At 40.8% G+C, this 14914-nt stretch overlaps 1 protein-coding gene across 4 annotated transcripts in view; it reads right to left on the reverse strand.

Moving 5' to 3' along the window:
* UTRN (utrophin) overlaps positions 1–14914 on the reverse strand; it is a 609179-nt gene that overhangs the window by 400465 nt on the left and 193800 nt on the right. For all 4 annotated transcript variants that reach the window (XM_029047836.2, XM_029047843.2, XM_029047848.2 and 1 more), the window contains 7 exons: positions 11760–11873; positions 10638–10793; positions 9101–9271; positions 7659–7838; positions 7101–7235; positions 4698–4847; positions 2023–2184 (listed from right to left, as the gene is read on the reverse strand). In XM_029047836.2, coding sequence (XP_028903669.1) covers positions 2023–2184; positions 4698–4847; positions 7101–7235; positions 7659–7838; positions 9101–9271; positions 10638–10793; positions 11760–11873 — 1068 coding nt within the window. The remainder of the gene's footprint in view (positions 1–2022; positions 2185–4697; positions 4848–7100; positions 7236–7658; positions 7839–9100; positions 9272–10637; positions 10794–11759; positions 11874–14914) is intronic.

Here is a 14914-nt window from a genome sequence, read left to right on the forward strand (position 1 = left end):
TTTTTCCTTTACCTAGTCTCAAAGACCTCTAGGTGTTTTTATCCCACTCACACCAAAAATACATACCTTTTCCCACAGAACTGCTGTACACTGTACAGTATAAGCATCTTGTGGGCAGAGATCTTGTCTACCTTCCAAATTGTATGGTACTTTCCCAAGGGCTTAGTACAGTGTTCTGCACACAGTTAAATGCTCAATAATTTCCACTGAGTTACTGACAGTTGATCTCTCTGCCCACATATGAAGACTCATTTCACCTGTGCTTTTTTGTTTGTTTTTTTAATAGTATTTAAGTGCTTACAATGTGCCAGGCACTGTACTAAGCACTGGGAGAGATACATACTAATCAATCCTGTCAACAGGATGAAGCAATTATTCCTGCTAACAATTTTACCTAAAATCCTGAAACTTCTGACACCACCATGTCCCCTCAAACCCCTCCCTCCAATCAGTCCATCCATCTCCTCTGTTTCCAGTATCCCCCTCCCTCTCCTTCTTTCCCATTATCTTCCCTCATCCTCCTCCATCCAATTCTTCCCCACCTCTTGTTGCCATCTGTTGTTGCACCTGGTTGTCATCTACTCCTTCCTCCCCCACCCCATCTCTGTTATCATGTCCCAGCACCACACTCCCCTCCCCCTACACTAGCCCCTATCAGCTCACTCTCATCTAAACCCTTCCAACCTTTCTTGCCATCCCATCCTCCACACCCTCCAACCACAGCCTCAGTCAAATGTGGTCTGTGGAATCCCCACTTCATTCATTCATCCTTAACCAATTCCTAACCCAATCATTGCTCCTCCTCACCATCAGTGAAACCTAGCTCTCCCCGATGATGCTGCCTCCCCTACCACTCTCTCTAAAGGGGGTCTCATCTGCTTCATGCCCCACCTCCTGTCTCTCCCCTCTCCAGTCCACACTTCACTCTATTACCCAGATTATTTTTCTACAAAAACATTCAGGCCATGTTTTCCCACTCCTCAAAAACCTCCAGTGGTTGCCCATCCCCTTCCACAGCAAACAGAAATTCTTTACCATCAGGTCTAAAATACTCAATTACCTTGTCCCCTTCTACTTCACCTCGTTGCTCTCCTACAACCCAGCCCCCACACCTCTCTCCTCCAATGCACATCTACTCACTGCACCTCAATCTCATCCATCTTGCCTCTAACCTCTCACCCACATCCCACCTCTGACCTGGAAAACCCTTCCTCTTCATATCCAACAGATGATCACTCTCCCCATCTTCAAAGCCTTATTAAAATCATATCTCCACCAAGAATCCTTCCCTAAATCCTCATTTCCTCTACTCCCACTCCTTCTCTGTTGTCGCCCTTGTACTTGGATTTGCACCTTTTGTTCACCCCTCCCTCAGCCCCATAGGCCCCATAGCACTTATGTACTTACCTGTAATTTATCTATTAATGTTGTTCTCCCCATTTAGACTGTAAACTCATTGTCAGCAGGGAACACTTCTACCAAATCTCTTATGAATACAGAGTATAGTGTTCTGAACAGTAAGAGCTCAATAAATACCACTGATTGACTGATCGATAAAGAAATAGGTGAAAAAGGCATAGGCAGGATGCATACAAACCCAAATTATACTGACTAGTAGGTGTAAACGGTTACATAAAAACCCAAACCCAAAAATTCATAGCTTTGATAGCAACAGTATAATCTCCTAGAACTGGTAACTGTGGTATCTGTAAGGGCTTACTTATGTGCCAAGCCAAGCACAGAGGTAGATACAAGATAAATGAGGTGAGACACAGTCCCTTTCCCACAAAGAGATCACAATCTTAAGAAAGGGAGAATAGGTATTTAATCTCCATTTTACAAATGAGCTGAGGCACAGAAAAGTTAAGTGATTTGCTCAAGGTCACGCAGCATGCATATACCAAAGCTGGGTTTAAAGCCCAGGTCCTCTGACTTCCAGGTCCGTCTTTTTTCCACTAGGCCACAATGCTTCTCTACTTGACAATCTGAAAATTTTGTGGGGGCAAAATTGCTGAGAAATACCTGTGCCTCTTGTGGGACCTGGAAGGCATCAACCCTATCTGTCAAGTATGTTGTTAGCTGTTTATCCAATTCAGCTAGGCTCTCCTGCAAGACTTGCAGCATGTGGTCCGTGTCCTGCAGGGTCTGCAGTTGCTGCTCCAAAGAAATCTGCTTGTTCTCTGCCTACATGGAAAAGAAATGTGGATAAAAATAAAGTCCTTAATATAAACATTAGCTTAAATAAAAAACAATAAATCCTGCAGGTACATTTACATGTATATACACGACAGCATAACAGGGGACAGCTTTTATGAGGGCAAAGTGCAGTTGGGATTTAGTCAATCGATGGTTTTTATTGAGTGTTTCCTGTGTCCACAGCACTATATTTAGTGCTTGGGAGATACAACAGAGTTGGGAGCCACATTCCCCGCCCACAACAAGTTTACATTCTACTTTGGGTCTCACATGGGCCTTTTTAGTTTCACACCCACTCATAAATTAATTTCAAGATCAATGATGCCATTATCAAGTACAAAAGTTAACTCTCTATGTTTAAGTCATTACTTTGTACCTGCTTTTTGTTGAGCACTGAGCCAGATGCCAGATGAGAAGAGGAGAAACAAGATTGAGTGACTTTTTCAAGGTGTCACAGCAGGCCCTCTAGACTGTAAGATCATTGTGGGAAAGGAATGTGTCTGTTTACTGCTGCTTTGTACTCTCCCAAAAACTTAATACAGTGTCCTGCACATAGTAAGTGCTCAATAATTATGACTGAATAGAAAAGAATAGGCCAGTGGCAGGGCTTGGATGAGAACCCAGGTCTCCAGACTCCTGGTCCTGTGTTCTTTTTATCGACTAGCCCACCTCATAAGATTAGAGATATAAATGGGAAATATATAAAACCTGTATCCTTGAGGAGCACTGTTGCAAAATTTTATGTTAGAAACAGTGTGGCCTAGTGGATAGCACACAGTCCTGGGAGTCAGAAGGACCTAAGTAATAAACCCAGATATGCCACATGTCTGCTGCTTGACTTTGGGCAAGTCACAACTTCTCTGAGCCTGTTCCCTCATCTGTAAAATGGGTATGAAGACTGTGGGCTCCATGTGGGACATGGACTGTGTCCAAACTGATTAACTTGTATCTATCCTAGCATTCAGAACAGTGCTTGGCACATAGTAAGCATTTAACAAGTACCATTATTATTATTACAGAAAATTTGTGATGCAGCTCTGCACACATGCTCAGAAGCAATCATTTCTTCTGACTCTATATTCTAGAGTATCCAGACAGGTTTCTACTGTCAGAATAGTGTTCCCTAATTCTGGCAGAATTAAGTGTACTGCAAAACACTATCACTTAAAACCTATAAAGTTATTTGTGCATTCTACCCCCCTCACTCAAATATATGATCAGAAGGAAGATTAAATTTGTTTGAAAATATCTTTACAGGTCTTTCATCTGCTAGCAGACAAAAAAATCTAGCTCTGGTTCTGTCTCTTTGTGGTTTGAATTCTTCTCCACCTCACTCCATCCTAAAGTTCACTTTCCTATTTTATTCATTCATTCAATAGCATTTATTGAGCGCTTACTATGTGCAGAGTACTGTACTAAGCACTTGGAATGTACAAATCGGTAACAGATAGAGACAGTCCCTGCCCTTTGAGGGGCTGACAGTCTAATCGGGGGAGACGGACAGACAAGAACAATGGCAATAAATAGAATCAAGGGGAAGAACATCTCATTAAAACAATAGCAAATAAATAGAATCAAGATGAGGTACATCTCATTAACAAAATAAATAGGGTAAGGAAGATATATACAGTTGAGCGGATGAGTACAGTGCTGAGGGGATGGGAAGGGAGAGGGGGAGGAGCAGAGGGAAAGGGGGGAGAAGAGGGTTTAGCTGTGGAGAGGTGGTGGGGGGGTAGAGGGAGCAGAGAGAAAAGGGGAGCTCAGTCTGGGAAGGCCTCTTGGAGGAGGTGAGCTTTACGTAGGGTTTTGAAGTGGGGAAGAGAATTAGTTTGGCAGAGGTGAGGAGGGAGGGCATTCCAGAACCGCGGGAGGACGTGGCCCAGGGGTCGACAGCGGGATAGGCGAGAACAGGGGACGGTGAGGAGGTGGGTGGCAGAGGAGCGGAGCGTGCGGGGTGGGCGGTAGAAAGAGAGAAGGGAGGAGAGGTAGGAAGGGGCAAGGTGATGGAGAGCCCTGAAGCCTAGAGTGAGAAGTTTTTGTTTTGTGCGAAGGTTGATAGGCAACCACTGGAGGTTTTTAAGACGGGGAGTGACATGCCCAGAGAGTTTCTGCAGGAAGATGAGCCAGGCAGCGGAGTGAAGAATAGCCTGGAGTGGGGAGAGAGAGGAGGAAGGGAGATCAGAGAGCAGGCTGACACAGTAATCTAGCCAGGATATTATGAGAGCCTGTAGCAGTAAGATAGCTGTTTGGGTGGAGAGGAAAGGGCGGATCTTGGCGATATTATAAAGGTGAGACTGGCAGGTTTTGGTAATGGATTGGATGTGTGGAGTGAACGAGAGAGCCGAGTCAAAGATGACACGGAGGTTGCAGTCCTGAGAGATGGGAAGGATGGTCGTACCACTCTTCCTCACTTCTGCCTACTTTGAAGAAAAGAGGACAGGGCATCCCCTAGTCCATCTAACAAGGAAAATATTTATCACAATCCAAACACCAATACTTACCAAATGGCTCAGTTCTTCATAGCGGCTATTGAAAATCTCTAACTTCTCACTGATGATGTCATCAAGAATCCCTCCGTCAATCAATGTCTGACCCAGCTCACGGATCTGAGTTCGATTATCTGCTGGGTGGCGCAGAACAGATTCCAAGGACTAAACAGGGATGAGAGAAATAACAAAAGTGAAGGCACTAAAGTTATTTTACCATGCAAGGTGATAGCTCAGCATCCCTTTTGTTGTCCCATTCTTCACATTCTCTTTTAAAAGCAGCGTGGCTCAGTGGAAAGAGCACAGGCTTGGGAGTCAGAGGTCATGGGTTCTAATCCCGGCTCTGCCACTTTTCAACTGTGTGACTGTGGGCAAGTCACTTATCTGCGCCTCAGTCACCTCATCTGAAAAATGGGGATTAAAACTGTGAGCCCCATGTGGAACAACCTGATCACCCAGTATCTCCTCCAGCGCTTAGAACAATGCTCTGCACATAGTAAGCACTTAAATACCAACATCATTATTATTATTATTATTATTAATAAAACCCATTTTAGTTTGACAATAGGCATTTGCCTTAGTTATATTCCACACTTCAAATACTACTGAAGCAATTACTTTGATAAATATAAATGAAAATTTCAATCAATCAAAGGTATTTACTGAGCACTTACCGAGTGCAGAGAGCTATACTAAGTGTTTGAGAAAATACAATAGAGTTGGTAGACACAATCCCAGACCATAAGGAGCTAAAGGTCTGGTGAGGGAGACAGATGTTAAAATAAATTACAGATCGGGACCAGAGGTTCCAGACAAGAGGGACTAAGTGGGGAAGGCCGGCAGTGATATCGACGACTGAGGTATGGAGAAGAGGTTGGCATGAGAGAAGTGAAATGTGTGAACTGGGATGTAATAGGACATTAGCAAGGTAAATTAGGAGTGGGAGAGATAATTAAGTGAATTAATAAATAAAACAAAAAACAATGAAACACAATCAATCACTGTTCTCAACTTTTCACCCTTTAAATCATGCGACAGGGCAGGGAGTAAGGGGTGGAGAATCCCTCCAGCCTAGCTCCAGTGACAACTATCTAAGCTTCAATCACTCCAGGTCCTAGGAGTCACTGACCACGTGGGGAGAGTGAACTCAGTGAGAGCACCTTTTTGACCTAATAATAATAATAATAATAATTGTGTTGTTTGTTAAGCATTTACTGTGTGACAGACACTGAATTAAGCGCTGGGATGAATACAACCAAATCAGGTCCCTGTCCCACATAGGGTTTACAGTCTCAATCCCCATTTTACAGATGAGGGAACTGAGGCACAGAGAAGTGAAGTGACTTGTCCAAGGTCACACAGCAGACAAGTGGCAGCGTTGTGATTAGAACCCATGACCTAACTTCCAGGCCCATGCTCTATCCATTACACCATGCTGACTCATCCTTCCCCTAAAAGGGGTGTGCCTGAAAGGCAAGACTATGGAGGGCAGGACCAGCCCAGGGGAGGTGAGGCAAACTTTTTTTTTTGCCTTAAATTGAGTTCCATAGCGACAGTCCTGAGAACCCAACAGACAGAAAACCGTTTAATACAACCTTCTATAGTGGCACATTGTTGAAATCCAATAAATGTTGAATTAAAACTCAGACTAAAGATTATAGTGTCAACCTACAATTAATAATGTTGGTATTTGTTAAGCGCTTACTATGTACCGAGCACTGTTCTAAGCGCTGGGGTAGACATAGGGGAATCAGGTTGTCCCACGTGGGGCTCACAATCTTAATCCCCATTTTACAGATGAGGGAACTGAGGCACAGAGAAGTTAAGTGACTTGCCCACAGTCACACAGCCGACAAGTGGCAGAGCTGGGATTCGAACTCATGAGCCCTGACTCCAAAGCCCGTGCTCTTTCCACTGAGCCACGCTGCTTCTCCAATAAGTAAATGATAATGACAAAAAAAATCAAGGTTAGAGATTCGGTTTTAGCCCTGGCTTTGCTCTTGACTTTGCTATGTAATCGCTGGAAAGAAGCTCAATTTTCCAATATCATCATCATCATCTCTACAATGATGATAGTAAAACAAGTCAGAGAAATCTGTCCACCTCACAGGTGTGCAGTGATGAACAATGAGCTTGTAAAGGACTCTTGTGCTTATTCAGATAAATAGGGTTTTATGAGTACCTCTATTACTGCTATATAATGAAAAGTTGCTTTTCTAGCTACCAGGTGCTTTAAAATATCTCCCTGTGATATCCTTTTCCCCTTTTAGACCCACCCCTCTTATTCCACTCAAACCTATCCCTCGTAAGAAAAAGTGAAAGGATAAAGTGAAAAGTCAATAAAACAAACTGCCAATAGTCATTCAATCTTATTTATTGAGCGCTTACTGTCCTCAGAGCACTGTACTAAGCACTTACCTCAAGGGCCTCATTGACAGCATCTGCTTTATCAAGCAAGGTTTCTGTGCTTTGAACCCTCTCCTCCAAAGTGTTCAGCCAAGCTGTTTCCAGATCCAAATACTGAAGTAATTCAATCCAGCAAGACCATACTTCCTAGAGAACAGGATTGGAAATATATAAAAATCAGTCCATAGGAAAACAATACATTATACTTTATACAATACATAATACAGATGTATTATATCTTCTCTAGAATTAAGAATCCCACTCACTTTAAGCTCTAATTTAATAGACTGTGAGTCTATTTACCCTCAATTCTTTAGGTGAAAAATGTCCACACTACAATTTGCACAGCAAGAAGATTCAGTGCAAATAAAAAAGAGAGGGTCCTCATCGCAGTTCTCTCAGTTCAGGAATTTGCCAATGAAACAGATACTTTTTTCCCATTTCACTTTTTCCTCTGATTATTCTTTGTGAATAGAGCTGGTTAATCACAAAATTCAATTCTCAAGTGCATACCTATGCCTGGGTGCATTTTTTGAATATAAATTGAAAAAGACATATACATATATATACCTCTAGAGTATGGCATTTCCCTCTAATTCGATTACAAAGAAGTTGATAGTTCTCCAACACAATATTCAGCTCAGATGTTAGTTCCTGGCCACCAGATGGCACTTTTGCAGCTAACAATTTGATGTTGTCTTTTAAAATCTTCACTCGCACCTCTTTCTGCAACACATCCTCTTTCGCTCTCTGTTCACAAAAGAGACAAAGAAGGATCAACGTCTTCAACAGTCTGCTTTCTAAAAACATTCATTCATGTCTAATTTTTTTAACATAAATGATTTGCCTGCATTATTTTTTACTAACCTAAAAACCACCCTACTGACAAGATGATTTATGAGAAACCATTGGTGTCCAAATAATCTACTACTAAAACTAGTTTACTCACTTAACAGACATTAGTACACTCCTAAAAGTATTTCCTACTTTGAAAAAATTCACAATCAGAGGTTATTCAGCATATGCTTTTATCACAATGGTCATAGCAAAAATGTAAGCATGTTAAGCGGGGCAAAGGGCTTTGGTAGAAAAGTTGTCATTGTCACTTTCAATACCATAGTAAGAACCTAACTTAACTTTCACTGAATACACTTCAGCAAGTCATGTATAATTCAGTCTGAGTTATGCCTTCCAGTGAACTTGGAAGCTGGTTCATTTCTCAATAATTTCTGCTTAGTTCTCTCAAGTGCATTAAAATGCCCTTTAAAATCATAACTATTAGCCTTGTAATAAAGGTATGTTAAGCACTAATTATGTGCCAGGCACTGTTCTAAGTGCTGGGGTAGATACAAGTAATAGGTTTGGACACAGTCCCTGTCCCACAGAGGGCTCACAGTCTTAATCCTCATTTTACAGATGTGGGAACTGAGGCCCAGAGAAGTAAAGTGACACAGCAGACAAATGGCTGAGCCAGGCCTATGCTCTATCCACTACAGGTACTTTCTGCTCACCACCTATTAAAAAATCCCTGCCATTTATACTTTACACAATATATAAAAAGATTGAAGAAAACGATCTTAACAGAATTGAAGTTAAGCTTGTTAGCTCTTCAGGATCTCTTGAGGCCAGATCTGCTGAACTCCTGCCTGGTGTTCTAAGAGTGAGCTATCAATCAGTGTTCTTCAGACTGAATCAAGGAATAATGATGGAAATGGAAAATGGAGATCTAAGGAAAAAACCATAGCAGGTGTCCTGTGTGCAGGCTTATTTGGCCCCTTGGAATAAGTGAGATCTAACAGTAATACTGACATTACTATTATATTATCATATAGTAATAATGATAACTGTGACATTTGTTAAGTGCTTACTCTCTGCTTACTTACTGCTGGGGTAGATAGAGAAGAAACAGGAGAACTCTAATTCTCAATTTGTAGCTTCACATGCTCTCCTAAAAAGCAAAAAGTTTTAGTTTTCGCAATCAAACTTTTATTTCCAAATTTGGATATGTTTACCTTCATTTCTTCAACCGCACTCTCAAGTTCTTCTGGTGATTTATACTCAAAATCTTTCTCCAAGTACTCTTCTTCAGCTTGAGTCATCCACTCCTGCATCTCCGCCAAATCCTTCTTCAGGTTCACAGCTTTTTCCTGACTTTCAGACAACCTATTCTTCTGTAAAGCAATCTGGCAAAGGAAAAAAAACACATCAAGAAAAAAGAAAAATCCATCGACAGGAGTTTTTTCACAAGATAGCATCTCAAGTTGTCTGCTATTTGAAAAAGATTGCTGGTGTGGCTGAATTTCTAATTTTAAAAAGAGAATTTAATTTTTTTTTTCAGAAAAATAAGTGTTCTGATACAAACTCAAATATATAAAAATCTTCTAGTTCAAGATTATAGGAGGTTATTTCTGTTTTATTTACAACCCATAACAGATTTACATGTTTAAAGTTACTATTTTTTAAAATTCATCTATTAAAAAAAATTTATTCCAGAAGGAACCAAATCTAGACTTCCCCTGATTCACAAACACTTGATCCACTCATCCTAGAAAACTATTCCCAGGCAGGATTACACAGGCCCACAAGTACACTATTACCTACCCCCAACTTTCACTTCCACAGAGGAGAGATTAGACTATGGATAAATGGAAAACATATACCTTTGCAAACCCCTACAGGAAACTCCAACCAACATTACAAAAATTGATTAGAAGTAGCTGCTGATGCTACTAATTAGCAACAAAGACTAAAAAATGATAAAAGGTTAACAGAATATACATACAATGCACAAACCTGATCATCTGTCCCTGGCCCATTAGCAGGGACTTGTAGCACCTACTCCCTGTCACCCCAGTTCTTAGTACAATGAATGACACAAAGTAGGCACAATATAACCACATAGTTCCCCTTAAATCTGTTCATTCCTTTTTACAGGCTAAGTCCCTAGGCTATGGCAAATTCTCAGGCCCACCAGACCAGGGAGAACCAAGTCCTGCTGTTATGCAGAGCAAGGGAGTACACTGTGTCATGTACTTAGGCCCAAGCTCAATTGACAAGCAGTCCCCTTTGACCACTTTCTCCTGCAGTTCTCAGGAGTTCTGCCAGTCAGGAACTGTATATCCAAACAAGGAGGGGCCAGGGTCAGATGGGGTGTGGAAGGAAAAAGGTGGCACTAATGTGTCTCTGAACAAGGTCAATCAGCCAGCACTCAGGGGAAGGTTGAGAGTGAAAAACAAGGGATAAAATTGAAAAATAAAATTTCAACTCTTCAAATCCCCATCTCTCCCTTCATTCATTGACACCATCATTTCCCACCCAACCATAACAGCCCCAGCACTGGGATAGGTGCCCTCCAGGAAAGATCCCACGTATAGACACACATAAAATTATCCCTAAAATTAGCATTCTCAAATATCAACCTAGAATGTCTACCTTCCCACTCCGAAATCTGAATCCCATACTGTTTAGAAGACCAATTTCTGTCCTAGGCAGTGTATTGATTGTATCAGTAACTGGCCGATCTTCAGACAATATGACCCAAAAACTGACCTGCTTGCTATATTTCTCCCAGTGGGATTGATAGTCCACCAGCTTGGTTTGCAGCCATGTTTTAACTCCTGTGACCGGTTGACTTCTTAAGGTAGCTTCTATATCTTTCATTTCTTTCAACGTTGACTCAATCATGTCAATTTTATTAACAAATTCCTGAGCACACAAAACAGAACACAAGCTGACAGTGCTTCCTTCATGGAATGACAAACATTAGGCTAGTACTTTTATTTTGTGTAATGCCCATTGGCTCATCAAATTTTGAACAAGTCATTTAATGTAGATGTTTCACTAAATTCACCTGTCAAATTGAGATAAAAGTATTTGTATCAACAGGGAACTTTAATTATATTTGTAAAGCACGCAAATTTTCTTTAGCAGATGCATTATACAAACTTGATATGGTATGATTAGCAAATTTTATATCCGTGTGTTCACGTTCTTAAAGGATATAAACCTCATTAAATAAGGAAAAATAAACAAAAGAAGCTAAAGTCAATCACACACCAGGTAGAGTCACATATTTAGCATTCAGTATCATGATCTCCGCAGACTCTAGGGAATAACATTTTCTATACTAAGGCATTACCATTCATAATTTTTTTTAAAAATACATCTCCCGCTGGGTCCTCAGTAACAATGCATCACGTTCCAAAGAATACTGTGTCTCAATTTCCAGATATATCAGAAAACATGCTTACAAACTCCCTGAAAGATTCAAATGCTTGAGTCCAAAGTGCATTTTAGGTGACAGTTGGCCATGTAATTTGCTAGGGAAGATTCAGCAACAAGCAAGCGCATTATTTTCTTCTGGAACTGACAAGCATATAAATATGTCCTTTTTCCATAGTCCTAACTCAATAAAACAAAGTACCACAAATTTTTGGTGGTTATTCTTCTGTCCTCAGCCAAAAATAATATGGCATGGGCCAACAGAAATGTGGCTGGTTTTGCTTTTTGAAAATGACAAGGTCGAAACATGTTTCAAACCAAAGAAAATAAAACTGTGTTTGGGCTTACTGGTTTGCCACAAAGACTACCATTGTTAATAGTAGCAAAAAAATGATAGAGAGAAAAGCAGATGCACTTATTTCACTACTTTCCCAAGATCAGCAGACTCACTGTGCATTGGTCAAGCTGCCTTTGAAGTCCATCACAATCTCCTTGGACAGCCTGTTCTTTCATTAAGAAATCTTTCACACCATCCATCCACTTCTGAATGACTTTTGAATCAGCCTGAATCGAACACAGAAATGAAAGAGGATATTACTCAGTGACAAACAGCCAACTGCATTTCAAGATCTACTGCTCCTGAAAAAAGGAACTTCAGAAAACTTTGATAGCATCATTTCTATTTCTCATATAATCATTTTCCCTCAGTTTGATCTGGTCCCTCTTAGTAAATTACAAAGAATGAGTTTTGTATCATAGCATCCATATTTTCACCCCTCCAAACTGCAAAACGCTTCTCATGATAGAAAGAACTATTTGTGTGTGCGTGTGTGTACACACATACCCATATATTTATTCAGTAGTAATTATTGAGCGCTTACTATGTGCAGAGCACTGTACTAAGCACTTGGAATGTACAAATCGGTAACAGATAGAGACAGTCCCTGCCCTTTGACAGGCTTACATATAATACAGCTAGATATGTATACGATGCGGCTAGATATGCAGAGAGGCAGCATGGCATAGTGGATAGAGCATGAGCCTGGGAGTCAGAAGGTCATGGGTTCTAATCCTGCCTCTCCCACTATATGATACAGTTAGCTATATGATACAGCTATGATACAGATATATATATACATATATATATAATATGATATAAATAGATATAGCAACTTACATATGTTTATTGACCATAAACTGGCACTTGTAAAAGTTACTATTTTATTGAGAACACTAAGAACTGCATAGGCATTTTATGTACTCATCAGGAGACATGCTTCTCTTCAACACATTCATTAAGTTTACTCAGATATGATACAAGATGATGAATAACAACGTACAAGATTGCTTCCTACTTTTTAAACACTCACCCAAACTACTAGGGAATTGAAAAGAGAATGGAAAAACATAGAGTAGTAGTAGTAACAGTATTAAATGCTGTGTGCAGAGCTCTGTGCTAAGTCCTGGGAGACTACAATATGTGTTGGTGGACATGTTCTCTGCCCTCAAGGAGCTTCCAATCTAGTGGGGAGATTATGGTTGGGAGAATAAGAAAAAAAAGTAAAAGGGGAGGAAGGAAAAATACTTGCCCACCCTCTTGTCCTCTGCTCAAGAACTCATAAGATGACAACCAGGTATGTGATCATACTTTCAAAAAGTTGCAGGGCTTGGACCTCTTGCCAGTGTCTACCTTCAATAATCTCAAATGTAAACAGTTGTACAAGCTCACACTAAGGATTTCCTATATAATGCTGGTTAAGCCCTTAATATACAAATCTAGGATAATGAGAGAAATGGAGATATTACTGAGGACTTTAAGAATGCACACCAATCTACAGTATCTAAGAGATGAGGCACAATTAGGATTAAAGAGGTCTGAGCTTCCTACACCATTCCCTGAAGCCCCAAGAGAAGTCTCTGCGGTAGTGCCTTCACCCAACCCCACAAATTTTTCAACTTCACATATCAGGAATGGGATTGGAATGTTCACTTGGGCTCCCATCAACTTTAAGTGGCCTGGGATGGGAAACATGCTTCAGGAATGTTCTTATTACAGTTATTTGTATACAGTTAAGCACTCAATAAATTCAACTGAATGTACGAATGAGGAGAAGTGGTTGTGATGACCAGCCCCACCTCCAAAAGGGGTGCAGAAACTATAGAAAGAGTCAACAGAGAGCCTCTTTCATAGGTCTTCCTTGCTTCCTCTTTCTCTACTTATATCTCTCTTTCCCTTGGGACTGTGGGTCAGCTCCAGAGATGAAATAAGAAATTCCCCTTGGCACCTCTTCCCCATCAGTAGGCAAAGAAGATCAGCATGGAGGAGAGGGCACAAAGAGAGTCTGCTTTATTTCATTACTGGCACAGCCTCTCATATCCATTCCATTCCTAGCTTGGGCAGTGGCTAGCAAGCGGAAGGCAATCTGCTACAAGCCAAAACTCCCCTGTGCTGGGCAGCAGTGGCATGAGAAAGAGACGAGGGCAGAGACTCAAGTTGACTTCACTAAAGAAGGCCATCGTAAACCACTTGCGTATTTTTACCAAGAAAAGTCTAAGGATACGGTAGCAGAATAATTGCAGATGGTGAGTGGGGCATTCTAGGAGAGATGTGTCCATGGAGTCGCAGTGGGTCCGAGACGACTGGATAGTATAATAGTATAACAGCCTCTGTTCTTATTATCTGCCTTTCAGTCTCACACCTTGTTCTTTCATTCATTCAACTGTATTTACTGAGCTCTTACTGTGTACAAAGACCCTTTTGCACTGAACCCATGAGCAAACTGTTTCTCTGCTTCACTCTACAACTACAGCCCTTTACTGTTTTAACTCATCTTGGACCCCTCCAAAATTTCCATTCCAAAAAGAACGCATGACTGATCAATGCCTGGCACAGAGAATGAACCTTTATAACACAAAGAACCTGGCAGTAATCATACTCCAGAGACCCACCACATCACACTGCCAAGACTTTTTCTCTACATATACTTGGAGCCAAAAACCTAAGCAAAGCTGTCTCATTTTTATCAAATTTCTCTCTGCATGATTTGAGGCTAGATTCTTGGGTTTTGTTTTATTTCTCCCCACCTCCTCCCCTTCCTTCACCTTTTGGAATGTCTACAGCACTGCTCATTGTGGGCAGGGAATGTGTCTGTTTATTGTTCTATTGTATTTTCCCAAGTGCTTAGGACAGTGCTCTGCACAGAGGAAGTGCTCAATAAATACAACTGAATGAAGCAGACTGGTTCTTGCAATCATTTTGCAAGTCAGGCCAGAGTCAAGCCCAACAATGGAAGCAAGGTTCAAATGAAATGTTTTTTGTCTTGTTTGTTTGGTAGTATTCATTAGCTTACCTGTATTGTTTTTTTAAAGATAATATTTCTTAGGAAAAGTACACATTCAATCAACTTACAATAACTAAATTTGACGGCAAACAGTGAGGAAACTCAACTTTTTATCATATCCTTCCTTAGAAATAGGCTTTTAAGAACAACCTAAAATTCCAAATGAGAGAATGATCTAGCGGAAAATACACGTTATTGGGAATTGGGAGACTCAGGTTTAGGACCACATTCTACGGTGGGCTGTGTTACCTTAGGCAAACCACT

The sequence above is a fragment of the Ornithorhynchus anatinus genome, chromosome 2, assembly GCF_004115215.2.
Source record: "Ornithorhynchus anatinus isolate Pmale09 chromosome 2, mOrnAna1.pri.v4, whole genome shotgun sequence".
In the NCBI taxonomy this organism is placed as follows: Eukaryota; Metazoa; Chordata; class Mammalia; order Monotremata; family Ornithorhynchidae; genus Ornithorhynchus; species Ornithorhynchus anatinus.